Source organism: Dioscorea cayenensis, chromosome 4, assembly GCF_009730915.1.
Source record: "Dioscorea cayenensis subsp. rotundata cultivar TDr96_F1 chromosome 4, TDr96_F1_v2_PseudoChromosome.rev07_lg8_w22 25.fasta, whole genome shotgun sequence".
NCBI classification, from domain to species: Eukaryota; Viridiplantae; Streptophyta; class Magnoliopsida; order Dioscoreales; family Dioscoreaceae; genus Dioscorea; species Dioscorea cayenensis.
Genome location: NC_052474.1, coordinates 614447 through 642301, shown reverse-complemented (window position 1 = coordinate 642301; position 27855 = coordinate 614447). Strand labels below are relative to the sequence as shown.

At 34.2% G+C, this 27855-nt stretch overlaps 4 protein-coding genes across 8 annotated transcripts; 2 read left to right on the top strand and 2 right to left on the bottom strand.

Annotated features, from left to right (window-relative positions):
* Nucleotides 1-2506: 2506 nt before the first annotated feature.
* Nucleotides 2507-4549, bottom strand: LOC120259358 (derlin-1.1-like). 2 transcript variants are annotated; one of them, XM_039266945.1, is made up of 7 exons: nucleotides 4414-4549; nucleotides 4154-4289; nucleotides 4015-4088; nucleotides 3841-3934; nucleotides 3616-3744; nucleotides 3361-3521; nucleotides 2511-2785 (listed from the first exon to the last, which is right to left on the bottom strand). In XM_039266945.1, exons 1-7 carry the CDS (start codon nucleotides 4428-4430, stop codon nucleotides 2674-2676), a joined length of 723 nt encoding a protein of 240 aa, XP_039122879.1. In that variant the 5' UTR covers nucleotides 4431-4549; the 3' UTR covers nucleotides 2511-2673. The 2 variants fall into 2 exon arrangements, with proteins under 2 accessions (XP_039122880.1, XP_039122879.1); XM_039266946.1 differs by lacking the exon at nucleotides 3616-3744 and having other exon boundaries at nucleotides 2507-2785.
* Nucleotides 4550-6329: 1780 nt separating this feature from the next.
* On the top strand, nucleotides 6330-10554 carry LOC120257971 (putative uncharacterized protein DDB_G0270496). 2 transcript variants are annotated; one of them, XM_039265286.1, is made up of 15 exons: nucleotides 6330-6446; nucleotides 7175-7268; nucleotides 7338-7415; nucleotides 7498-7589; nucleotides 7832-7904; nucleotides 8172-8246; nucleotides 8367-8477; nucleotides 8602-8635; nucleotides 8721-8820; nucleotides 9294-9396; nucleotides 9479-9574; nucleotides 9683-9712; nucleotides 9803-9902; nucleotides 10022-10106; nucleotides 10189-10554. In XM_039265286.1, the coding sequence occupies exons 2-15, from the start codon at nucleotides 7182-7184 to the stop codon at nucleotides 10313-10315; spliced, it is 1191 nt and encodes a 396-aa protein (XP_039121220.1). In that variant the 5' UTR covers nucleotides 6330-6446; nucleotides 7175-7181; the 3' UTR covers nucleotides 10316-10554. The 2 variants fall into 2 exon arrangements, with proteins under 2 accessions (XP_039121220.1, XP_039121219.1); XM_039265285.1 differs by having other exon boundaries at nucleotides 7495-7589.
* A 293-nt stretch (nucleotides 10555-10847) lies between these two features.
* LOC120258197 (peptidyl-prolyl cis-trans isomerase FKBP20-2, chloroplastic) lies at nucleotides 10848-13206 on the top strand. Of its 2 annotated transcripts, none has more exons than XM_039265553.1 (7): nucleotides 10848-11008; nucleotides 11110-11179; nucleotides 11261-11466; nucleotides 12105-12214; nucleotides 12462-12570; nucleotides 12672-12748; nucleotides 12991-13206. In XM_039265553.1, exons 1-7 carry the CDS (start codon nucleotides 10966-10968, stop codon nucleotides 13108-13110), a joined length of 735 nt encoding a protein of 244 aa, XP_039121487.1. In that variant the 5' UTR covers nucleotides 10848-10965; the 3' UTR covers nucleotides 13111-13206. The 2 variants fall into 2 exon arrangements, with proteins under 2 accessions (XP_039121487.1, XP_039121488.1); XM_039265554.1 differs by having other exon boundaries at nucleotides 10850-11008; nucleotides 11266-11466.
* A 126-nt stretch (nucleotides 13207-13332) lies between these two features.
* LOC120258196 (uncharacterized protein At3g06530-like) lies at nucleotides 13333-26946 on the bottom strand. 2 transcript variants are annotated; one of them, XM_039265551.1, is made up of 13 exons: nucleotides 26925-26946; nucleotides 25775-26382; nucleotides 25439-25649; nucleotides 25170-25352; nucleotides 23722-23817; nucleotides 23545-23612; nucleotides 23105-23456; nucleotides 22467-22670; nucleotides 21531-22214; nucleotides 21018-21427; nucleotides 14186-14435; nucleotides 13906-14076; nucleotides 13333-13711 (listed from the first exon to the last, which is right to left on the bottom strand). In XM_039265551.1, exons 3-13 carry the CDS (start codon nucleotides 25622-25624, stop codon nucleotides 13481-13483), a joined length of 2835 nt encoding a protein of 944 aa, XP_039121485.1. In that variant the 5' UTR covers nucleotides 25625-25649; nucleotides 25775-26382; nucleotides 26925-26946; the 3' UTR covers nucleotides 13333-13480. The 2 variants fall into 2 exon arrangements, with proteins under 2 accessions (XP_039121485.1, XP_039121486.1); XM_039265552.1 differs by lacking the exons at nucleotides 25775-26382; nucleotides 26925-26946 and having other exon boundaries at nucleotides 25439-25753.
* Between the last annotated feature and the right edge of the window lie 909 nt (nucleotides 26947-27855).

Genomic DNA, 27855 nt, shown 5'->3' with positions numbered 1-27855 from the left:
CGTGGCTGAAAATACGGGTTTGAACAGGGGATGAAACAGGGGTTTCCAACCCCCGCTCGTGTGGGTGATGACGTGGAAGGCCAGCATGACAGCGTGGCACGTGTGGGAATGGTCGGAGTTCAACACCAGCCAAATCATTGGACCTGAGATTGGTTTCGTAGCAACTTCTTGTTTTTTTTTTGGACTTTTCTTTTTTAATTTGTAAAAATTGCTAGTCGCTAGATTTTTGGTTTGATTGAATCTTGACCGTTGGGTGAGGGAATGGGGGGAGTTGGGAAGTAGGAATATGGGGAGGTGGAGCGCACGTGCGGGGCATCCGAGAAGACAGTGTGGATGCACGTGCGGGGAGCGTAGACCGAGGCTTAGCTGGGTCTATGAGCGCCCATGTGAAGGACACGCTTCATTGGATTTGCGGAATCTTTGGCCGTGTCACTCACACGTGTTGTCTGTCATACCGTAAGATACGAAATCATCATACATTAAAATACTGGATTCTAAATACGAAATAATTTTTTAATATATTAATAATATTATAATTTGTAACAATATTTCCCATCAATAAATTTTATTAGTTTTAAAATAAAATATAAAATTTTTAGTGATATAAATTTATTAATATATTAATATCATATCTCCTGTGTAAAGTATTTATATTTTTATTAATAATGTAGTTTCAAATTTAGGCTCACATAGAGTGAAGGCACGAAGATATCAAGGGTTTTATTTTATATATATGTATTTTCTAACGTGATATGTTCACTTTATCAATATATATATATATATATATGAAAATACATATAAATAAAAAAAACACCTTAAGTATTTTGGTATACATATATATATATTAAGAATTAATTAATTAGTTATTGTTATTTAAATTTTTTTTATTATGTATATTTATACAATAATAAAAAAGTGTGAGTAGACTTGGAATTATTTGAAAGGAGTATAAATTCCTTGGGCATGATTAGCGGCATGATTAAGGACGTTGGCAGGCATTCGAAGGGGAATAAAAATTAATGATTTAATAATTGGGACACATTTGCTTTGATTAAAGAATGGGATTAATAATTAAAAATAAAAAAAATAAAAAAACATTGGAGATTGGTGATGAACAATGATCATGCTCCTGCGCACGTGCTGCCATGATTTCCAATCCATTCTATCGATAATGTTGTCGCGCAAGCTGCCCAATTTATACGATTTTGTAGTCCTTTCCATCACTTCCCTTCCAATCACATCCATGTGATGCTAACTTCATTAACGCCACTATTTATATATATCTATATTTATATCTATATATATATTATTTATATGAATTTTTATATATTTTTAGTATATGTGTATATATACTCACAGAAAATTAATAAGTTGTTTTTTCATAGAAGTCATCAATGAATGATAGACTGATCATAGATGAATGATTCTTTTTAGAGGCTATTTACTAGAAATCTTGTTTAACTTCTCAACATCATTTCAAAAGTTATTGCATCTACTTGAAATCATTTTTAACTGTAATACATTTTGGATGATTAATCGATTTTTTTTAAAAAAAATTAAGTTATTAGGTTGTTATTTATTATCATATTAATACTTGCATATGTATGTATATATATTCTCAAATTACAAATGAAATGAATCATATGCTAATATTTTTTGGAATTTTAATTATATATAGGTCAAGATGGCAAGTCTCATGTGAGACAATATGTGAAAAGTATTTTTAGGATAACTATATAAAAAAAATATATTGATAAATAATTGATTCAATGTTTTTAATTAAGTACAATTTTAATGTACAAAGTCCAAAAATCATTTACTCTTTTGTTTTCTTCTACATAATGTTAAATGAGATTCGACCATATTGTTGATAAAATAAAATTTTAATCACATCGATCTAGGGTTGTAATTAAGATTTAGCTGACTTGATTGATAAATTAGTATAGCCCATAACTCAAGTTTAAATTTATTTCTTAGTTTATTAAAGTAGGCTTGATTAGTTTTTATGTTTTAGGTTTCATATAGAATACTAAAATCACCTCAAGCCAAACCAACTTCCAAAAATTAATATATATATATATTAATATGGCCCCCAAATCTAACACAAAGTTAAGCAATAAAATGATCATGGAAAAAAAATATTAATCACATAATTAATAAAGCAAGAAACAAAAACATCATTCATCAAGGTACATTTCGAGAATATCAAACTAATTGCAATAATATTTATTCTCATTTAAAAAATTATTATATAAAAACAAGGATGTATCTTTTTTTCCACAAATCAATGTACCAAATAATTGATTTGTGTGTCTAGTCAAACTAGACATTTTCCATGTTTGTGTTTTGTAATACAGTACAATCATGGGCTCTATCATTGATGTTTATATCAACCAACTCAACTAACACAACAATTAATACATAAACACCATAAGCATTGTACTTCTTTATCAAACCATAAAAAATTTGATTATCAAGAAGAGATATAGATATATATCGACATCTTTATTTTTATTAACATGAGAATGTATATATATTGAGAAAACATCATATAGCTATATTATCATATAACTTTTAATTTCTTAAGAAACATATGTAAACAAACTACAAATTCAAACTTTCTTATTTATCATATGATAATATATATAAATATATATATATATATATATATGCTTATCTGTTGAGTCTATAGCTTCTACCTCTGAATGCAATGCCAGCTTGTGGAGTTGATTGCACTGGGCTATTGATCTGTGCTCCTTCTCCCCAATATGCAACTACTTTGAATCTATGCATGTGTTATTAAGGCATTTAACATTCTAAATTCACCTCCTTTTTATCATCAAAAGAATAATAGTTTTTGCTTATATAACAACCACATAAATAAGAAATTACTTATAAAATATACTGAAAATTTATGTTGACAAAAATGAACTATAATGTCTTCTCTTCAATTTTTTTTTTTTCAAATCTATCTTTGTTTCTCTAGTGATGGTTAATGAATTGATGTTTTATCTTTTTTTTTTCTCAATATATATATATATATATATATGCAAGTAATATATGCAATAATAACATCTTGTAATATATAAACAAATATGATTTTTATATGCAAATAATAACATCTTGTAAAAGTATATAAACAAATTTGATTTTTACCAGGATGTATGCTAATAGTTATCGACTTTTACATGGGTATACAAGCAATTAATCTATTATCATTTTTATTTTTTTATTTTTGATAAAAATGGATAACTAAGGTTTACTAGAAAAAAAAAAAAGTGAGATCTTGATGTTTAATAAAAAAAAAAGAAAAAGAAAATAGAAATAAATGAAAGGAAAAAAGAGTAATAAAAAGGATACACCCAAAGAGGAGTCTTGAGTACATTCTTTCTTCCAGAAAGAGGGTAAAGCACAGCAAGAAAGTAATACAAATGACCAGCAAGAATTCCCATAATATCACCCATCAATGGATTATTAAATATCAAGTCTAGTCCAAGCATAATCCATGGCAAATAAACACCCTGAAATCCAATCCAAACCCTTCTTTAATTAATCAATTTATCTTCATATATATATATATATTATGATGTGTTTGTTTAATTAATTAATAAATACCTGAAATGTGACTAACCCAAAGAATGTGATTTGTGAATTAGGCACCTCTCTTGACCAAACATACAATATCATGAAAACTAATGAGGGAGCCAAGAACCAGTACCGAAATATCGGTATCATGTTAATCATCTACAATATAAATAATACATATTTAAGTTTTTATAATATGAGTTTCTAATTTATTTGCAATTAATAAATTAACTGGATTAATTAAATAGTACTTACAAGAAGGCATAAAGCTCCAAAGATCATCATCCAGAGGAAATCAGCAGTCCTCTCTTTGAATGGCCCTTTCTCCAATAATACACCATATCTTGCTCTATATATTAACAACATGTTAATAATAATCTTAAGTTTTGATGTAAAATAAAATTATAAGAGTTTAACTTAATTACTTACAACATCAAAAGTCTAATCCCAAAATAAGTAGAGAAAGGAGCAATGAAGAAGAAGTTGGTAACAAGTCTCCAAACCTGAATTTCATCCCATAATAATTATAAAGTATATAATAAAATACTTAAAAGAAAATTATGAGTACCTGAAATTGTTTTAGAATATGAACATAAGACAATGAAATGGTATCATAATCAAATAAGTTGAAGTAGTATGCTGTTGTAATCATTAGGCAAATAACTCCATAAGTCTTGGTAACTGGTGGAAGTGATTTGTAGTATCTGAAAAACAAATTTCATTTTATCCAATATATTAAAATGGAAATAGTAAGAATAAAAAACAAGATCATATATGTTAAGATATAGTTATATAAAATAAATATTTATAAATGGATGATGAACATACTCTGTAGGAGAAGACATTGGTGCTAGTTCTGAAGACACACAAATGGATGATAGAAAGAAGATCAATCTAAGTAACTTTATATAGAAAAATTTTAAATTATTTTTAAATTATTTGCAATGACTTTTCCTAATGTACCGACATGCAACTTCATTGTGGACAATATTTCTTGGGTTGGCCTAGTCTTTTTATTATTAAAATTTTTATTTTTATTTATATGTTTTTCATTATTATTAATTTTTTTTTTGTAAATAAGAATTATGAATGGCTTAGAAAGCTCTTGATCCTTGAATTATTGACTTAAAAGTCAAGTCAATTCCGTGGGAAAAAAAAAGTTAAGGTGGACTCCTACAAAATTTGGGTCACGGCAAAGACTGAAGACTTAACATTACTTATGGATAATATTTATAAACTAATTAAAATATTTCAAATCCCTTCATTATTCTTGATTATCACATAATTTTTTTTAAAATTCATTAAAATTAATAAATGTTTTTTTTTAAAAAATTGTTTATGATGCATATCGTTTAATATTAGATATAGAAAATTAGCTTAAAAAAGAGAAACATTATTTACCGTATTAAAGATATTATATGGGTTTTAATTAAAAAACTTAAAATATAATAAACTTGAAGTGTTGTTGGCCAAGTTTATAACAGTATTAGTGGTAGGGTGGTCCAAAAGAAAGTTTGTTCATTTGATTTATTCTTACTATTTGCAAAACTGTTATTTGACAAAAATCTTCTCGTGCTAAACAAAAGGTCAATTTAAAAATGTTATTAAAAATTTAATACTATATAGAAAAAGGAATTTGCTTTTTATCTATCTTGATTAATCGACATAAAACTATTATCTTAAATCCATCTTCTTGAATTTTTTTTGGTTATATTTATAATTTTTGAGTGTTTATATCTAAATATATTTTGAAATGTTACATTTTTGTGACTTCTTGTGTTGTCCTTGAAACTTGATAGTGAAATTTATATATATATATTTATATAATACGTCAATTGCATACGCTCATAGAACATTCACAATTGAGCATAGTAATAATTATGTAGCTACAGTGAGTGTTAATTATAGTTTAGTAAGATTAATTATTGTTCATTAGTTTTCAAATAATGCACAACTATTGGATTTCAAACGTCTGTAGATTCAAAATCTACATATGTTTGTAGATGATTGATACTTATATATATATATATATATATTTGATGGATTTAAGTTAGAATCATCATTATGACATGAGTTATGTTTTTTAAGAATTTATTTATAATTATTATCCTAATTTTTATTGTTTATTTTATACATTTTGTTTTCCCCTAATAAGATTTTCAACCCTGCTCTACTAACAATTTAAAAAATAAAAAATAAAAAAATTATTAATTATATATATATTATTGTCAAAGTGGATAAACCGTATTTATATTAATTATAATTCATTATTTATATTTTTATATACATATCAAACAATTTTTTTTTATTCTTTACTAAATAAATAGTTGAATATTCTATTTGAATTGTAAGGGATCAATTCCCATCTAGAACATTAATTAAGCTGGATCGGCTGTCCAACTTATAAAAAAAAAAATTATTATATATAATAATTAAATAATTGTTATATAACCTAATGTGTAATAACTAAATTTTTATAATTAAATAATTCAACTGCCATATTTAATGGTAGATTTCATTAAAAAAAATAATGGTTTTATATTTAGTTGTAAATCTTAGAGATTTTTTCTTTAATTATTATTTTTTATTTTTTATTTTTTCAAGAAAATAAGCGGGGCGATCAGTAACTAATTATTATCTCACAAAAATAATAAAAGGTTTTTTGCGCTGGAAGAAGTTTAAAGTCATAATAAACAGATAGTATAGGGGGTTAAATGTAAAACTAAAAACAAAAAACCCAAAACCCTAAACCCCAAACCCTATCCTTCTCCGTCTTCTTCCTCTCCTCTCCCAAACAACAGCGGCAGCCGGCGGCAGCGGCAGCCCTTTATTCTCCGGAATAGGATCGGCTTCTTCACCAGGTGAGCTTCTTCTTCTTCCAATCTTCTGGATTTTATGGATTTATATCTAGTTTCTTCATCTAGGTTCTTCTGATTTGATCTTATTCTGGGAAAAGCTTGGATCTTTCTTAACCCGTGCATAATTACAAGTTTATTGTGAATTTATTGTAATGTTTATCATACTTCCTTCTTTTGATTGCAATATTTAATTGAACATCAAATGAGAGCTTATGTTCTGCTTTACTACTCGCTCGTTGTATATATGTTGCGAGGTATTGTTAATTTTCACTCTTAATCATCACAAGAGCTTGTTCTTTCATGGGCTATTATGCTCTGAACTATATATGCTTTGTTGTTAATCTAAATTTAGTAGAATTGAAAAAAGATTTTTTGGAAAAGAAAAAAAAAAGCTCTCTCAATCTTGGTAAATTTGGGTAGACTGTTATTTTTCACAACAGAAATCTTTGATGGATTTGATGTAGGTAGACTGGTTATTATGAATGTTGACCAATCAGTGTCTGTTTGGTTTGTATGGCACATCTTTCTCAATAAAATGATGGCATAGAGGGTTTTTTTTTTTTTAAAAAAAAAGTGTTTTTTTGTGCTCCTGATTCCTCCCAAACTCTATAAACCCTAAGAATAAAGAGTCTGTAGTGGAGACCCATTATTTTTCCTTAAAATCCTCATACTTTCACCATGAGTACTAGTGATCACTAGTTTTGTTATTGGTTTCCTTAAAATCCTATTAGGATCAGGATGGGTAAGTCTTCGAAGAGATCCAGAGACATGGATGAGGACGAAAGCAGTCAAGAGGAAGTTGAGAGTGATTATCTAGAAGAGATGGTATGCTCATTGTCCAATCTGTTGTATTTTGTGCATTAGAATTCTTTCTTAATTTGCTTTGTAGTGCAGATGGATGGAGAGGAGGGAGGCAGCGATGACTATGGGAATAGCCAAGAGGAAGCTGATAGTGATCATCTAGAATATATGGTATTTTTTATTTGAATGTTTGACTAGCCAGTAAACTTCCACGCATTATTAATCTTACTTAATTTCCTCTTTGGTGGAGGAGGAGGGAGAGGGGGATGGAAGAGATGATGAGCAGCAAAATGCAGAGATGGAGGAGCTTGAGAGGCAATATCAACATCTTCAGCATGAGGAGCAGTATGGTTTTGTTTTGAATGATACCATTTTTGGTCTTTTGTTAAAAAAACTAGGTTCTTGAGTAATCATTTATTTCTAGCAAATATCTTGAATTCTAATAGCTCAGTTCTGATATGCAATTGTTGTTGTTTTGAGGTTCCACAACAATTTAGTTTGCTCATAATGAAATTTGTTTATTTCATTCTTTCATCTTGTTCATTTGACTAATTAGTTGCTTTGAAATGCTTTCTCTTTTCATATAGAGACCATTTGAAGAATTTGAAACGCCATAAAGATGAAGATGCTTTGAAAGGTCAAGCAATAAAAAATCAGAAGGTAATGTTCCATTTCATTTATGCTATCAAGTGTCCCTATCAATTGATCTTTCTTATATATCATAAATTGCTTAGAAAGAAATTATAGAAACAGCTAGATAAATTTATATGCTTGTGCCATGTCTGATCTTCTTATAATCGCCACATAGATGAAATCCTTATTTCCCCTGTTATCTGTTGGGCATGCTTTACATCTCTACTTTTTAGGTTGCTGAAATCAACCTTTACTCAAACCGGTAATTATTTTCAATTTATCCTTTCTATGAAGGCATTGTGGGACAAGACATTGGAATTCAGATTCTTGCTCCAGAAAGTATTTTCAACTTCAAATAAATTACCGCAGGTCTGCTGTTGTCTTGAAGCATATATCACACTGTTACTCAGTAGAGAGCTTGCTTGATGTTTCTCAGTGTCTTGTTTCGGGATGTTTTCAGCCTTTGACATAGTGTGATGATTATTTCAGGAATCTATTAGGTCCTCATTTTGCATTCCGGGCACAGAGGTTGATCAAGCATATTCAGACTTGATATCATCATCTAAGCAGACACTAAATTGTATGCTGGAGCTGCAGGAGGTATGGGTGGTCCACATGATCATTAGCATTATTTTCAGCTGTCTATTCAATCTGATGAAATACATGATTCTCCCTTGTCCCTCAGTCTCATGTTTAGACATTCTGTTTTTGTTTACCTTTTCAGGTTTTGCTTGAGAATAACCCATCCATCACTCAAGGTATCATTGGTAATCTATAAATTGATGTTTTTTCAACAATATAAGGGAGTTATGGATTTTTCTGGCATTTTCTTGAGCCCCTCAGATGACAGTAGAAAAGAATCTGGCAAGCATGAAGTTTTATCCACTAATTTAGAGGGAGACGGTGATGAAGATTGGTTACAGATCCATGAAATGCATTCCAGGTATTCTGCAGTTCATGTTGGTTCATATAGGGATTTTTGTGAAGTTCGTGTCTTTCTATCCAAAGATTGTGCTTGAGTTGAGTTGATGATATCTTGCAAGAGCTTCCACTATCACAGAATTTGACTGTGCTCGGAATTACTATTAAATGCATGTCTTTTATCTTTTTTTTTTTGTTAATTTTTAATTTTGATGTCTTTTATGCTGAAAGTCAACTTGATGTCATCCCTTCAGGAATCAGGTCCTGGTTCTCAACCAAGGAAATTTTTTTTTAAGAAAGAGATGGTTGGATTTGTTGGGGTCTTGCTCTGTTAAGGCTATTAGCTTACTTAGTCATGATACTTTGTGAGATATTTTCATTTTTGTGTGAGGAAATGATTTGTATCAGATTATGCCTACAATAATGTTGTGATGTAGATTGTTTCTGTTTCAGTGGTTTTGCTGTTCTTTCAACCATTTCTTTCATTACATGCAGAATAGCACCATTCCGTAATATCTCAGTTGACAAATGGCAGAGGAAGACACAGGTTACAACTGGCGCTGCTGCTTTCAAAGGCAAATTGCAAGCCTTTAATCAGGTAAAGGTCAAGCTGTTTTCCTATCTTTTGACCTTTTGGGTAGTTAAAAATCTTTTTGGATTTACCTTTGTCTTGGTTGCAGAATATTAGTGAACAAGTAGCTGGTTACCTGAGGGATCCAGATAAGATGATTAAAAGGATGCAGTTAAAAGCATCATCAGTTGGTGTATTTGGAAAGGTTACTTTCTTTTTTATCCATAAATAATTTACAATAGTACCACCTTAGGCATCTGATTTTCATTTTTTGGAAGTGTAAAAACTGGCTAATCGTCTTTCTTAACTGCAGGTTTCAGAGTCTGACGGAACAAGCAAAGAGGTTGTTTGTTCCAGAAGAAATAAAGTTGTCTAAATATTCTCTTTGCGCTGATGCAACTGTTGTCTTATATGGCCTTAAATTTGTGTTTAGGATACAAACACAGACGGAGATCCTGAATTGATTGATGACTCTGAGTTTTATCAACAGCTTCTCAAAGAATTCTTGGAGTCATGTGATCCTACCTCATCAGGTAAAGGTTAATTAATTTCAGTCTTCACAAAAGGGCCTCCTCAACCGGAATTTCTATTATGGTTGTCATCTGTAACTGACAAGTATAAATAATAAAACACTATACTAATTTTTTTGCAGAGGCAGCATTTTATGCTTTGAGAAAGATGCAAACTAAGAAGCGAAAGATGGTTGATCGCCGAGCTTCAAAGAGTCGCAAGATAAGGTTTTGCTATTATATTAATTTCTCTGGCTCAATTTCTGATCGTTTATTTGTCTGATAAGTATGTTAAAAAACATGTAAACAGATACAATGTTCATGAAAAGATTGCCAATTTTATGGCTCCGGTGCCGATGGTTCTTCCGGCGATGGCCCCAAAATTGTTTGAGAATTTGTTTGGCCTGGGAAATCGCAAGTCCACCTCTGCTGCATAAATCAACTTTTGTTTTGCAGTTTTTCTGACAGAATGCAGCAATTATCGACAAAAACACAACAGCTCCGATCATATCTCACCAAGACACAAAATTGACTGAGCTTCAACATTTGAACCATATTTATGGATGCAAAATACACCAATGATGCCCTTTTCGTTCATTCTGTTACTTTGTAAACATTCTATTGATGTAATAGTGATGTTGTGTCGCAATGGTAATTTAATTCATTTGTTATCTTATGATGAGGTGAAACACACTATTTATGTGGTTTCAATTCAATGTGGATAAACTACGGATAGGTAGTGAAAAATCATCATTTCACGTCTTAAAAATAAAATAAAATAAAATAAAATAAATTTTTTCCATTATCATTATTATTATTATCATCATCATCTAAATAAACTTTAAACAGTGTATGTTGCCAAAATGACAAAGTATTACATCAGAATGAAGAAAGATGTTAATTCATGTAAAAGATGAGGGCAATATTGTCCACATAACTTCATCACAGCTTTGAAGATAGGCCTTTCTCTGAGCCTGTCCAAAGCAAGAAGAAACTTTAATTTTAAATAAATAAATAAAAAAGGAAGAATTCTCAGTAGTGGAGTGGGGCAACAATGCAAGTGGCCTGAAATCCAAGAAAGATAACCATGCCATTCATCTCTTCTCCTTCTCTCTTCAATCCAACTCTAGGTATCTTCATATCATCCTTTCCATGGTTTTTTCCTCTACTTTTTTGCATATTTATTTATTTATTTTATTTGGTTGAATTTGTGTTGAATGTCTTGTACAAGCTGGAATATTTGCACCAGTGAATGCAACCACCAGATTTTCTTCAAGAATCCAAAAGAACCAAGTGTCAAGGTATGAACTTTCTCTGAAGTGTGGATTGAAATCAATCAAGTTTTGTTCTTAATTTAATACATGTGAAAGTATTTCTTGAAGGATAGAGAGAGAGGGGAATGGAAGCAGGAGGAAAGTTCTTATTTTTATGATCCCTTTGGTTTCCTCTGGTTTATTGGATTCATTATCTGCATCTGGGAAGGTGAAAGGTTCCAATCCATACAATGAAAAACGCCTTCTTGAGCAGAACAAGAAGATGCAAGCAGCTAATAATGTCCCTAATGACTTCCCAAGTTTCATCAGAGAAGGTAATAATACCCACCACCCAAATGAATTACTACTACAAGTACAAAAGTTTTGGGAAAATCTAGCCTTATTTGTTAGTGTTAAGAGGTTTTAAATATATTGAATTTGCATTTGGGGAATTATGTGTTTTGGTTGGCAATACTGTTCTTAATTTGTTGATGCTATCATATGTTGTCTATGTATTTTAATTTTTAAGTAGCATCTCCGTGATTTAAATAATTTTTACGGCTGCAATCTCTCATGTATTATCCTTGATTGAAGTTGTCAATGGTTGGTGTGCTGAAAACATTAAGCTTGCGGTTCAGCTTTTTACGATATAGGCCGTAAAATTTTACATGGAGGCATGATGAGATGCATTGAAATGGAATTTAGTAAACCAAGGTTTACTGAATCTAAATTGACACATATGAAGCACTTTAAGACAAAGGCTAATTATTACAGAATGGAGATTATTTACTACTTACTAGTGATATTTATACATGTCTTTGTGAAAATGATAACAGATATTTGCATGATGCCATTATTATATATATATATATATATATATGTGTGTTCATATGATAATACGAGGTTCTTATACTTGTAGCATTTCTTGATTTTTGCTTTTGACTTTAAACAACTGCCTGTGGACATCATTCAGGTTTTCAAGTAAAAGTAGTGGCTTCAGATAACTATCAGAAGCGCGATTCTGGGCTTATGTATCTGGATATAGAAGTCGGTAATGGTGACTGCCCGAGGGATGGTCAACAGGTTGTCCCTTTGTTATCTATTTTCAAACTCACAAAGTTTTGGCCATGCTAGCATTATGATCACTAGTAATTTAGCTCAAATGTAGTTGTAATTGCCACTGCAATGAGAGCAGGCAAATTAGTACTCATGTTTTATTTTCTTTTCTCACTTGTAGATCATAGGATCATAATAATGTTTATACACATTTCATGATAATTTTTAGATGAGTCACTTTGAACAATTAGAGTTCATCTGTTTTTCATTGCAGGTTATCTTTCACTATATTGGTTATAACGAATCAGGACGACGAATTGATAGTACTTATCTTCAGGGTTCACCTGCCAAAATTCGGCTTGGCAATAAAGCCTTAGTACCAGGTGCCGCATTTCTGACACAAAAACTCAGAATATATATATATATATATTCCTCATGTCTGTCTATTATTTGGGACTAAATTCTATAGAAATCGTTAATACAGGGTTTGAAGAGGGGATTAGAGATATGAGACCCGGAGGAAAGCGGAGGCTGATTATTCCTCCAGAACTCGGGCCTCCGGTAAATCCACAGAAATTCATACAGATATTTTGTTGATTAATTGCAATGTGTCATTTTGATAAACCTTGTGTTATCAGTGTGGATAATTTGGCAATAATACACAAATCAATGATTGAAATTGGTCAGATATAGGTTAATCAGGACATTCAAGTTCTTCGGTTATTGGTTATTGAACTTATTGTCCAGCTTGCTTGTGTTTTTATTGTTGACAAATGCTGATTATAAAACTTGATTGTCTTCAGGTTGGACCATCAACATTTTTCAGCTCAAAACAATTTGAAGTATTTGATGTTGAATTGCTCAGTGTGCAAGATTGTCAACGGAGAACCATTGGCTTTTACTCTGATGTTATCTGCAACTAGGAATGAAAATTTTCTGTTTTCTTTTGTTTTAGTTTTTGTCTGCACCTTTCAAGCTTGAATATTTATTGTCTTAAATGCAATCATTGATTATGCATACATACATAAATTTATTAGGCTATTAATTTTGTTAACTGTCAAAGATCATTTTGTGAACCTTCATTGTCCCAATGCAACATTGATTTTGATAGCTAAAACATTATCTCAAGTATTTTATACTCAGCATCAAGAATAATAATATAATAAAATACATTTGTTTTACATGATAATGTTAGGAAATGCAACAAGGACTACAAAATTGTGACCCTTTAACTCTTCGGAGCAAATGGTGGCCAAAGGATTTTAAGGAAATGAATAACACCGTGTTACAAGTTTACAAGTATTGCCTGATATTTTCACCACTCAAAGTCTCCATCTTCTTAAGAGTCTCTTGGGCTAAAGATTTAACAGAAGCCTCAACATCCTCAAGAAGTTCAGCCAAGAATGGTACTGTCTGCGCCATTAGACTCAGATACTCCTCTTTCAAATGATCAAGCAAGTAATCCACAACCTTCAACCCTAAAATCCTCGCCCGGACTTTCTCACTCCTTGTTTGCATCAACACCTGGGCGGATATTAAAAAAGGAAAAAACAAGATGTTCTCAATAGTAATACATGTGTTTTGCTGGTATGAAACCTCAAAATGCCAAAAGTATAAATAAGTTAAATAGAATAGATCATCAAGTTTTTAGGAGATATGTATCGGCAAGTCCAACAAGATCATCACACAATTTTATGCTAGAATGCACTGATACCAACCTCATGGTTCAATGGTTGCCATAGCACATCAGAACGTGATGTAACAGCCATCTGACCCAGGCACACAACAATTAATTCGTCAACCTCCTCCACACTGGGTGCATCCGAAGATGGCTCTAAAGAGCCAGGTGGTTCCACCACAAACTGAGAAACGATCGGTTTCAATAGAACCTAGAAAAAGAAAAAAAAAAAACCAAGATTAAGCAATTATTTGTAAAGTGAAAAATAATAACATAACATTGTCATTCAAAAGTTAGAAGGATAAGAACCGATAAAAGACCTGAAAATTTGAAGAATCTAGAAACTTCTTCTCTGATGAGTCATATAGAAAGCATTTATGTAAGCACTTCAAAATAAGGCTTCTTAAATGCCATAATCTTGGAGACAACACAACCAGAGATTTTGTGTCCGCCCCAACCTTTGCCTTCTTTTTCTTTGGGGCTGAAACAACATTAGCTGCATCGGGATCTTCAGATAGATAATGTGTGCATCCATCCAACAAATATTTGAAGTAAGGTACAAACAAAGACCTGAAGATAAACTTGTTTATGTTAGTGCAATGTTAAAAAAATACAAATAATAAAAAAAGAGAAAAATAAATAAAACAATCATATATTACATCAAATCACTTTCAAGGCAGATAAACCGCAATCAACATTGCATAAATGGGTAACTAAAGGAATAATTTATACTTTTAAAAATTAAAACAAAGAAATGAACCTAAACTTAGTAAACAGTCAAATCATCCAAAATGAATCCTAAATTCAAAAGACTAACGGTCATTATGTTACTTCATCTAGATTCCCTTAAATGAAAGACCCACACAAATGAGAGCAAAAATGATGACTCAGTAAATAGTATATCTTACTGTTAATTTTTTCTTTTCAATGCTCAACCTTCAATATAAAACATATCCTGTTGACTCTTGCATTATCTGCAGCAGCACATCTAAAGTCACAAACCCATGGTTGGCAAATAAAATCGTGCACTAATCCCACACAACTCACCAATTACTCCGTCAACTTCCTCCAAATCGAGCATCCCTTGAGTATTTCTGGGAGGAGACGATAATCCTTAAAGACATACGAGGCTGACAGTATGCCATAAACACCCATACATTCAATTGAAAGTTCTATATACCTCTGTATGCTGCTAAGTACAACAATTGCTCTGTATCTTCTCATTAATCGTGCCTCAGATGTCTAATCTTCTTCAGTTTTAACCGTCTTCTATGGAGAGATGAAAAATGCTCAGATGCTTGTGATTTGGGAGGTCTTTGAACTCTCTGCTGTTTGGAGGCATGACTCTGGAAAGGCTCAAGTTTTCTGTTACGGACTTTGTTAGGGTGAATGGGTAATCCTGGTTTAGAGCTAACCAGAGATTTCAGCACGCACTCTATGCCAAGTTCCTTGGCAAGGTTATTCCCCTTGAGCAAGTCCAAATTGCCTTGAAGTATAGATGTAAAGGCATCGGTGAGTTCTAAGTTGCTGACCTGCCCAATGAATATTACGTCATCAACTGTGAGAGCCAGGAGATGCAACTCAAGCTAATTTTCAATGGACCTAGGATAGTGAATGAGCATGTTATGCAATTGACACCATGGCAACCGAACTTCCAGCCTGCCTTTGCCTGTTTGACAATGGTGGCGGTGTGGATCCAGCTACATCACCTTCTTGTCGAACTTTGGGAGGGGGGCATCCTTGAAACCATCTCTGCCCAGTTTGGCAAGCTTTTGAAAATCAATGACCTTACTCTTATTCTTAGCAAAACCAAGTATGCTAGGGTATGTGTGGAATTGGACCTCTCTCAACCCGATAATCATAGAGTTTTCATTGTGGCTTTCTATGAGAAACTCCCAGCTTTTTGTTACCACTGTGATGTTGTTGGGCACAGAATTGGGGCTTGTAAATAACAGCAAGCGATGCCCTCGAATGAGGTATGTGCCTGACCACCCAGTAACTGGGTCTAAGTGTGAGATACAACAATGCATCGGTGAGGATGTTCCTGACTCGGAGGTGAGTAGGCCTACAGATCCAGGTGGTTTGACACCACAAGCTGGTATTAGAAAAGAGGAAGGGCTTTTGGGCCTTAGATGCTAGTTTCTTGACACCGCAATAAGGGCCATAGCCGGGAAAGGGAATCGGAACAGCCTTGGAACAACGAGGGGCTAAGGGGGCTGAATCCACGTGGCCATCACTCGGAGATCATGCTGGTCACGTGGCTCGTGATGTTTCTTCACAAGCCCCACGTGGTGGATGGGGCCAACGGGGCGGCAGGGGAAGCCACGCTCCTCATTTCCTGAACGGTGACAAGATGAAAGACGATGTGATACGAAGCCACCCCTGACCCAGAGTTGTTGGAGTTATTAGGACACAACGGGCATGTGGATTCCGTGACAACAAAGCAACCAGTGGTGATCAGTGATCCTACCCAAATGGTCCATATGACCCCATCAACATCTATCTCTTCTCCTTGGGGGCATCAGTTCTAATGACCCTTCCCTTTCTGGGAATATGGACACCTTTATTGATTATCTCCTCCAAATCGAGAGACATGCAAGGCCTGCCGCCGGATGAAGTCGGCGCCATGCCCTGATAGTGGAACGGGTAACAGAAGCCGTGGCAAGACATCCCAAGTTCCTAACTCTCTTGATATCCAAGATGCCGATAAGCAGGATCACGAAAATGTGGGTATTAATGATACTGAAGTGTAGGACCTTGACATTGAGGGACCTGAAGACATGATGACCCTTGATCAATTCCAGTGTAGCCTCAAACGGGAAACACATGCTCGCCAAACTCTGAATATTGGAGCCACCTCATCTAAAAAAGATAGACTGAGTGGCAAGATGTTTGAGTTTAGTCATGATGGTGGCTTTAATTGAGTGTTTTCTTAACATTATCTTCTTCTTAATTGTTCTTTCTCTTTTTTTGTTATCAATGTTGTCTACTAATCTGATTTGTTGGACTTGCAAGGGTATCTCCAATGTTCATATTGTTAACCAAGTCCAAGAACTTATCAAAAACCATAAGCCAGTGGTGGTTTGCCTAATGGAGCCCAGAGTAGATGAACCAAGGGTTCTTAGATTTTGCAGGAAATTTATTAGATGGGAATAGGTCGCCATTCTTGCGATTGGTAAGTCCGGAGGCATCATAGTGCTTTGGAAGAAAGCTATTGGGCTTGTCCCTCCTATGGCGGTAACTAGAAATTGCTTGCATATGGTAATATCCCTTAACCTTAATGATGTTTTATCTATTATCAATAATGGTTGTACTTTAGCTGCTCAAAGAAGCATGTGGTCCCAACTCACTTGTATGCCTAACCTAGAATGCTCAAAGAAACATGTAATTCCCAGAGGTAATTCTATGCATGTTTTTTCTCACTTGATCACTCGCAATAGGTAAAACTTATCAATTGAAGAACTATTGGCCTTAATTCCCTAGACAGAAACATTAGAGCCATTAAATTGGAAATCAAGTCTCTAGAAGCTTTGGATTCTAATAAAGATTCTCAAAACTAGGTTTCTAGTAAGACTTACAGAACTTTGCAACCACTACAATGCTCTGTTAAGGCCAAACTCTATCAAATGGGCCCAAAGGGCTAGATTGATGTGGGTTTAAAGTGGGGATCTTAATTCCAATTTTTTCCGAAAGACCACCTGTATTCACAAGCATAATAATACCATTTCCCACATCACTGATTCCAAAGGTGTCCTGTACTCTTCTAAGGAGGGGATTGAAAAGACCTTCATTGATTTCTATGCCAACCTCTTGTCCTCTTCAAGCACTCTCACTTTTCATGGGACTTTTAATGCTCTCCCCCTTGATCTTAAGATTTATCTAATGAGGACAGCATACACCTCACCAGACATATCTCCAAAGTTGAGATTTATAGAACCTTTTGCTCTATGCCTTCGGGTAGGAGCCCCGGGCCCAACAGTCTTATTGTTGATTTCTATCATTTCTTTTGGAAGGATGCAGGTTCCTACTTATTTAGAGCAATTGACTATTTTTTTAGAATCCCTTCCATTCCTAAATCTTGGGGTAACACCTGTATCACTCTAATCCTCAAAAACAAAAATCCAAAGTTTGTTTCTAATTTTAGACCAATCTCCTCTACAATGTGAGTTACAAGATTATTGTTAAAATCCTTGCCAATAGAATTCAGAATGTTCTTCCCAAAGTAACCAGGAACGGGGTACGCCTCGGTATGTGGTATGAAAACGGGAACTTGGTACCTAGCTTGAAAATTTTATGGTACAAAGGGGGTAAGCTTAATTGGTACAATATTTCAGGTCGTGGTACACTCCAGAATAGTTTTAGGATCGTAAATAAAATTGTAAAATATAATTGAACCAAGGCATAGGCTCTGGCTACACCATGGCCATGTATATTGATTTGGAAGATAGACTCTCGGTTTTTCCACCCTACTTTTCACTTTTTTTCTCATTGGTTTTTCCACAACTACTATAATTTTTAAAATATTCCTGACATTGGTTTTCTACCCACTGCAAGCCTTTGAAAAGAATTGCTCTTGCTTTTTTCTCTCCCTTTGTCATTTATTCTTTGTTTCATTCCAACCTATTTTATTCTTCCTATACATCCTAGTTACACTAAAAAAAACCATTAAAATTATGTGAAAAAACAAATACAATCAAAAGTCATGACCAATATCAGCTTGAGCCCTGTCTTCTTCTCATCTTTAGTGGTCTTAAGCTTCATATCTGAGCAACTCGTGGCAGCTTTCTCTTTTTCTCATAATTGGCAGGCTTAAGCTTCATATTTGAGCAACTCATGGCACCCTTCTCTTCTTCTCTTTGGTGGCTTTAAGCTTCACGCCTTCACGTTTGAGCAATTTGTGCCTTGTGGCACCAGCAATCTTCATAGACACCAGCAATCTTTTACACTCTTACATTTGTCTTGAGTTTAGAAGCATTGCCTTTCCTATCTTACAAACCCATGCTCCCTTAATTTCTACAATTTCTTGAATCGTTTCTTTCATGGAACCAATTCCCGTTCCTAACGTCCCCAGAACTCAAACAAACCACGATCCGGTTCGTGGTTCCAAGAAGGTTGTAGCATTCCTAGTAACATTGGTTCTTCCTAATTTAATTGGTTGGGAACAATGTCGCTTCATCTCTGACAGATCCCCTTTAGATAAAATTCTTGTTGTCCAAGAAGTCTCACTATTTAGAGCAGGATTTGGGTACCCCTAGGATGTTAATCAAAATCGGTATAGAAAAAACCTATGATGCCCTGGAATGGCATGCTATTCTTGCCATCTTAGCTATATAATGAATTTCCCTCCCATTTGGATCTCTTGGGTCAAAGTGTGTATCACCTCCTCCAATTTGCCTTTTTGATTAATAACCAGCCAATTAACTGGATCAATGCTTCAACAGGTATTAGGCAAGGAGACCCTTTGTCATCTTCCCTTTTTATCATTGCTTCTCAAAATTTAACTGTAATTTTTAACCATGCTCCCTTTATAAATTTTGTTCATGGTTTTGATTCTAGAATCCCTAGAAACTTCAACCACCTTATGTATACAGATGACCTTATTTTAGTTATTAGGGCCTTTAGAGGTGTAGCTAGGAATGTCAACTTGTGTCTATCTATACAAGTCTTACGAGACAAAAATCTAACCTCTCCAAATATGCTATTTCTTCCCTGGCTGGTTCAATACGAGAGTGTCCAATTCCATTAGTTCTATCTTAAGCTTTAAATTGAGTGCTTTTCGTTTCACATATCTTAGGATTCTCATTTCCCTTTATAGAATTCCTATGTCTCATTTTAGGCCTCTTGTGTCTAAGATTCCAAATACCTTGGCCCCTTAGCACAATGCTGATATCTCCCTGTTGGCAAAACTGTCTTGATCAATGCTTCTGCCCTATCTGTTCCAACCTAGTATCATTCAGCCTATCAGCTTCCTGACACTATTGCTCACTCTATTTCCAAACTGGCTAAAGACTTTCTTTGGGCTAAAGGGTGATAATAAAAGTGGCAAGCACCCAGTTGGATGGAACATTGCTGCACTTGATAAAGCTGAGGGGCACTTAGGCATTCGAGACCTTAGGATTGCCAAAATAGCCTTAATGGCCAAACTGTTCTTAGCCTCCTTAACGACAATGATAAATTGTGGGTTGACATTATTAGAGCTAAGTATGGCTTCTATAGTCCCTGGATTTCATATATCCCTCCCAAATGTTCTTGGCTGTATAGAAGCCTTTGCAGAACTGCCAAAATTATTGCTTTAAATCTGTGGATCAAGAATGCCAACCCTAATATTACTTCCTTCACCAATGACCCTTAGTGTTTTGAAGACCCCAATGCTCTCAAGCCTACTTTTGCCAACATGGACCTAAACCTTAGTAACCTAGACCCCTAATTCCCAAATTTTCTGTGCACGTTGTTGTTGCCCACTGACTGCGGAGTCTGCACTAGTAGCTGAAGCTTTTGCACTCAAATTTGCACTAAGGAGTGTAAGGTAGCAAGGGATAGACCTTAAGGACATCTACATCACCTGTATTGAATTGGCTCTCGCTATAAGGAACACAAGATCAAACTTTAACTAGCGTTTATCCGGCGAAGTTGTGGAGATAAATCAATTGCTAGATACTCTGGGGACTGCAAATATCAATCAAATCCCAAGAGAATGAAGCATGCTTGCAAATAGGCTGGCGGGCTCAAGGAAGCAGATCAACTTCAATTTCCCTTTACCATCGGCCCATGGACTTGCCTCGTTAGATGATGAAGACAGCTTTGAAATATGGATTCTCTGTTTAAGCCAGTGTTCTGTTCCCTTAGTCTATTGTTTTAATTTGTTTAGCTGCCTTTGCAGCTCTAGGAAGCAGATCAACTTCAATTTCCCTTTACAATCTTATATGCTTTCCAATTTTTGTTTTACAAAACGTGATCAGTTATTTTATATTCTTTTCACCTAATTCTGTTAATGCAGAGTATAATTCTAAAAGGCATAGCTACACAGAAATTTTATTTCTATCTGAAAACACGGTAAAAGATAACCAAGATGTAATTTCTATCAAACAATATAACAAATAATCTAACATGGCATGGATAGAAATATAAATACTAGCAAGCGGACATACTTACCGGTGATGTTCTATGAGTTTATTGACCAGCTTGTAGAAAGAGATTGACCGGTCTATGCTTCTCATTTTTCTCGATTCACTTCCTTCCACTTGACAGTCTGCCCATTCAAGACTATGAAAGAAAAGAGGTCTAAACATGGCCTCTGTGAGTTTCATTGTCAGAGTGATAATGGCATGGATAACATTTTCTTCTACCAAATTTACATCTTTAATCGACTCTGGAAGCTGATGGCGAAGATCAAGAGCTAATATACACTGCTCAAAAATTTTCACATGATACGAAGCGATTGATGGCCTATCCATTGAACTGATCATGTTGGCCAGCATTTCAAACTCTAATGACAAACTTAATTCACCACATTTAAGTGCATTGGAATAAATCTTTAATAAAGGAGTAAGCATAAGCCGGACCTGCAACATGTACATTGAATGTGAGACGAAAAATAAAAAAAAGACTCATGCAGGAAAAGTATCAGCTCATATAATGAATCAGCAAAGCATTAAAGAAACAAACCGGTATTTTTTCTGTTAGAAGCTTTCTAACAGTCGCGGCCTTTGATTTAGTCTTTGTATCAGAGTCTAGAGCATATTCTGAATGAAGAACCATAATATCCAAAACATCCTCAAGATAGGGATTTAAAAATCCACCAAGGTTTTCTACAACAGCCTCCAAAGTGACAAGAGCAGAATTTAAGATAGGAACTTTAGAATGTGCAAGTTCAGCAATCTTTTTGCGGTCTGATCTAGATCTTCCTATCGGGCAACCTGAGACCTCATGAACTCTTTGAAACATATTCTTCATTATATTTGGAAGTTGAGATAGTGCTTTTGAACCAATCACACAAACCAGAGCACCAGTGGTCCGAAGGCTGCCCGAAGAGATGGCCATATCAGTAGAATTAATGTGCTTTGCAACACATTCAAGACATCTGTTGAAAATCATATCATTAGATGGAAACGCTTTGGCCAAAACTTCGAGTGAAGATATTGCTGCAAGTTTTACAGGAGTTTCTAAATTGTCTTCAGTTAAATCAATCAACTTTACTAGTCTCAAACACATCTCATGGAAGGAAGGCCTGGAACTCTCATCTACATGAAGTGAAAAAGCTTTTTGTCTTTGCTTAAAAAGCTTAGCCTTTGTAGGATTCTGTTGTACCAACCCACTCTCCCTTGCAGATTCACATAGTAACCTAAGTGCCTGGTTATGACAATGAAGAAAAACAATCAAAATAAGTTCAGAAGCTGATAATTTTCACCCACCACAAGTTCAGATAAAATAAACTAATAATCAAGAATGATTTAAAATTTATAGAAAACTAATAGAATCCTTTAACAGTTTTAAGTATCATCTTAAACCAAATTAACAAGTAATGATTTGTGAATATACAACATACACTAAAGATTAAAATTATATATATATATATAATCACTTTGTGATCCAGAAATATACCTTCTTCTTCACATTATCATTTGAATGTGCCACTAACTGAGTGATGCCTCTGAAGTAGGTGGAAGGAACCATCCATTTTGTAATAATCTTTAAAACCACATGCATGAGTTCCTTAAGGTCTTTTGCAGCTCTTCCTCTTTTGCTTCCAACATGGACAAGTTGCAAGAGCAGGACAATCTGCTTCATAAGTGCTCCAAGTGTAGTCTGAAATTACATTGATTCTTCAGACAGCATGCAGGGAATATTTTACTAGGATATCCAACTAGACTTTTAAGATTTAAGAATAGCCACTGCCAGACCATGGCAATGGTCTGAAATGCAAACCAAGATAATGGGTAGCATATCAATCCTATAATGAAAAGAAGATTCAAGTAGCAGACAGGTGATTTTATGACGATATGAACATTGATAATAATAAACAGGAAAGGCTGCACGAGGAAATATTGAAAGATAACTCTGATGGAAGTAGATTAAGTGTATGATAGTAAAGCAAAATCTGTTATGAGGCATTCCTCTTACGAGACCACCTGGGAGTGCTAAAAGGACTACATTATAATTGCCCATGTCCAAATATTTGAACTGCATACTGTTAAATGAGCAAAACTATGAATTTAGATGGGCATGCAAGAATAAATTACCTGAAGCCAGTTTCCATCCTTCCCTGAATCAAGCTCAAAAACCAACTCAGTATCATGCAATTTGTGAAGAATAAAATGCATTGTCAGACACAGCACAGGTAATTGATCCTCTTCTTCAGTGCATGTTCTAATTTCCTCGAAGAGATTCACAAGGCATGGAAGCCAAACTTTGCATGAATACTGACTGCATAATTGTAATGCAAACATGTACTCCCACTCCACCTCAAAATAATCAGAAGACAATAGTTCATTCATAGTTTTCCTATGCTCAGAAGAATTTTGCATCCGTTTGATCAATGAATGAAAAATCTGAAGCAGCAATTTACCAAAGCTGCATTCTTCTCCTAGAATCCTGGAAATCATTCAAAACTAACTCAGCTTATGGAGAACACAGGAAAAGAAACTGCTTCACTAAGGCTAAGATTTTATTTTGCACGTACCTTAAAAGGTAAACCATGAGAGTCAGCCTCCTGTGTTCAGTTATGTCTGGCAAGGCTGCTATAAAGATCTGAAAAGAACATTTACTTGTCACTTGTCAGTAGAATAAGAGAATAAAGTATGACATGCATCATTATCATAAAAAAAGAGACGTGCTGCAATTGAGCATTTTTCAGAACCTCCAGCAGCTTCTCTATGCTGTTGGTTTTAGATAACCAACAAGGAACAAGTGTTGCTATCAACTCCTCCAGCACAGCTTGTGAATGGCCATCACCCTTGAGAAAATATTTACATAATTAAAATGAAATCACAGATCTTCCCGACCAAATAACGAACAATAAAATTTTACTTTATTTGAAATGAAAATATCTATTTTTCAAGATAACATTCCTGCAAGTCCCTAATAGAGATTCAAGAAGATTGCCATCAAGAACAAGAAATTTTTGCAGCATCATTTATCCAAAAGTTACAGATAGATGCACGTGACATTTCTATGATTTTTCTTTTGTTTTGTTTTATGACAATCAAACTCAAATACTTTCACATCTTTGGAAGCAAATGTTACATTTTGAATGATAGTGATCAGCTGGGAAAGTTCGACAAGAAAAGTGATGAAGGATTATCCATGGGACATTCTACCACTAGTAGTGCCTATCGGGTGTTCAATTCAAGAACCAAAAAGACGATGGAGACCATTAATGTTGTTGTTGATGATTTCTCTGATATGGAGACTCAAGGTGCATCAAGTGAGCCAAACAAGCTTATCACTCAGAATTGTGAATTAACAGATGAAGAGTTATACGTAGAATAAGAAGTTGCAACACAAGTTAGAACACCAACTGCAATAATAAAAACTGCTCAGGATTTAGACAGACAGCAGGTTATAACTGATGTTGCAATTGAAGTTATAGCAGGAGAAATCATCTCAGGATCAGATAAAGAAGAAAATGACAATAAAGAAGATAATGAAGACAGCAATCTTGAACCATCCTCAAGAATAAAGAAGAATCATCATATTGAGAATGTGATTGGTAATGTGACTAAAGGAAGGAGAACCAGAAGCACTCAAAGAATTGATTATCGAGAATTGGCTGGATACACATGTTAAAAAAGGATATCATACAGTACTACGAAAATAGATTGTACAGTATTTACTAACAAATGCAGCATTAGGAGAAATTCTCAAGGCTTATAACAAAGGGTGAAAGGATATCATACAGTACTAAGAAAATAATACTGTCTATAACAATATTTACATTGTTCTTCATGTCCAAAACAGAGAAATTTCTAATAAAACCAAAACCTGATGTGCCTAGGGAATATAATGATTACCATAAAGACATAATCTTTTTTTTTTATTCAATAACAAATAATCTGACTCTCAAGGGTGTGTGACTGAGTATTGTTTTATTATCCTTCTTGAAGAAAGAAATGATACAAAATCAACTTGACATTGGCACAGGTATAAGACGATATTTCATGGTTATACTGATACTTGAAACGAGGAAAGAATATCATCACTCAAAAATCCATTGATGATAATAAAGCAGCGAATAACCTCCTAACTAAATTTAATTTAATTGGCGAGTTATTCAGATTAAAATTGACTTGCTAATCAACAGCAAACCTGTTTTATAGAAGATTCTCCAATTAAGCTAAATATATCAATAATCTGCTCCAAAAGCCATTCAGGGGAAACCCTTGCAACAGAGGACAACAACATGAATACATGATTCCGAGTGATGTCATCTTTGGCAGAACGAGCACAACTGATTATAAGCTCGATGTTATTTTTCAAACATGTGTCATCCTGCAAGAATGTATGCAGACAAAGCTGTTGAAAAAAAGAAAGAAAACAAAAAAAAAATCACAAATTCGAAATAATAACGTGCTTGCCTTTAAATGAGGATTCATTGTGAGTGATTCAAAAATATCCTTGAGGATTACTAATGTCGTCTGTTGGGCATGACATAGAGCGCCCAAGATACTCTCTGAAAGTTCAGTGACGTCAGTATTTTCTTTTTCACTCAGACCAATTACACTCTGAAGCCAATAATCAGAAAATAGTTTCTCTAAAACCATGAAAAGTGGTCGCCACAGAGAACTCCTGCAAGTAAATGAGCCAACAGACAACAGTAAGTCCTATGTCAAACAAATAAGCAGCAAGGCAGAGTAAAACCAAAAAAAAAAATAAAAAAATCCTTCAAAATCTTAAGCTTCTTTGAAACAGACCTTTCACTGATATTTTTCTTTAACAACAAAATATCAAGAAGAGAGCCAAGCAAAGAAAGAAATGATTCAATGGTGTCAAATAAATCTCGAGACAGCCCAAAAGTGTTATCACTCAGATGTTTCTTTCTCTTTGTTCTTTTCAAAGTAGTGTGCTTCTGATCCTGGTTGAGAATAGCTTCAAATAACCTGACTATGGTTAATGGATCAACCTGCAGCCTCAAAAACAAAGGTGAAAGGATGAGTTGGCTTCACACGTCATAAGAACCAGCTCACAAGAAAGCACTTGGACAGGCAAATAAGATATCATTGGCAACATATCTCACTGGTACTATTTCCAAAGATAGAACCAAGTATTCTGAGTCACAAATTCCAAACTAATGCAAAGTTGCATCAACTATAATGAAAACCAATTGCACACAAAACACAGGCAAAAGACAGAAAGTTAGATGGAGAGTGTGATGTTAGAAAGAATGAATATAGAGTAGGCGTTCTTATTTTCCATTTTAATATATACGAACATTTATTCGCAGAAGGCTTTCTCTAGCTGCATTCCGTATATATCCATTGTCATTCCGGAATAGAATAACCAAGTTGCCGAAAATCTCATCCTGCACCCAAAAGAATAATCAATGTCTGAATATTGAAATATAAGATGAGTAGCATGCCCAAACTTAACTTAGGAAAATAGTTCCAAAACTGATTTATACCATCTTGCATAATATATATATATATATATAGAGAGAGAGAGAGAGAAACAAAAATTTGGACTTCTTTAAAATGCAGATAAAATAAGTAGTGGACCTTTGGTTTGTTACCCATCAATCATATTCTTGGAAACACTAGATATTGATACACTATAAGAAAAAAAAACAATCTTTTGCTCAACTAAACGTCCTGTTTCAGGGACTAGTTTTATCTAGTCACACGTTCAGCAAAGGAACTATTCTGATTTCAAAACTAAAGTCTGGAAAGTATGCTTCATAGCTAGGAATGAGTTTTTCAATAGGTGTATTAGATGTCTCCCTTATATTTTTCAAAGAATCAAACACCACTAATCAAGAGCATACTATGCATTAAAGATAATGCTGCAGCAAAGTAAAACAGTGGCAAGAGTTCATGTTTAACCCCCAAGCTGTAATTTTTTACTTACTTGCACATCAGCCTTCAAATAATTGTACAAGGAACATGATAGATTGTCCAGGGCAGTCACACAAGGCCGTACAATAGCTGGATCTTCTGAAGATAAACCATCCACCTGAAGTTAATAAGTCACAAAAAAGTCAAGGGAGCTTGGAACATTGAAAAAGGAAAAAAAGAACGAAAACAATTTCAAGTTTCTTTGCAAAAGAATAACAGATGCCAAGGGCCATTGCACCTACTTTTAAAGATTTAATAAGAGAACTGCCGATGTCAGCATCATACTGTCCAGAGCTTGGACTTGAAAGAAAAACCTGCACAAATTTTTGAATTTCAGTGGAGAAAATAATGCAAGAATAGCTGCATAAAATTATAAAAGAACTTAGCAGAAGTAAATATAAAACAAGAGTCTCTGAGGCACGCTTTTATAGTGAATTTTGCTTACCTCAAAAGCAAACACGAGGTCTCACGATTCAATGGTTGGCAGGGCTGTGGTGGCATAATGCAGTAATGACCACGTCTTTTCCAAAAGTCTGCCAGCAACGGCAGCTTCGAAAGTCCTTCAACATGCAGCATAAGCACTTCCCACTCCTTTAAGCAGAGAGAATACTGCTAGCTGAAAGAAAGAAGAAACACATGAGCCTTATAAAATATATTTTTTCTCCACGAGTCAGACTAAACCTCCTAGTAGAAAATGATAAGGAAGATAAGAATGTAAACTATCATGCACTGGTAAAGTAACAAAGAGGGGGAATGGGGCAGTTGTTAACAAGGAAACATATGCGCAAAATCTCTGCTCAATACATACCTTCCCATGAAGACAGTTCAAATATAGAACTCAAAATACAAAGAATGCTGTCCGTCGAATACCCAAACCTAGAAGAGAGACAGAAACCAAATTTAAAATACAGGAAGAAGAGCTGCGAAAATCAGTCAATACTTGA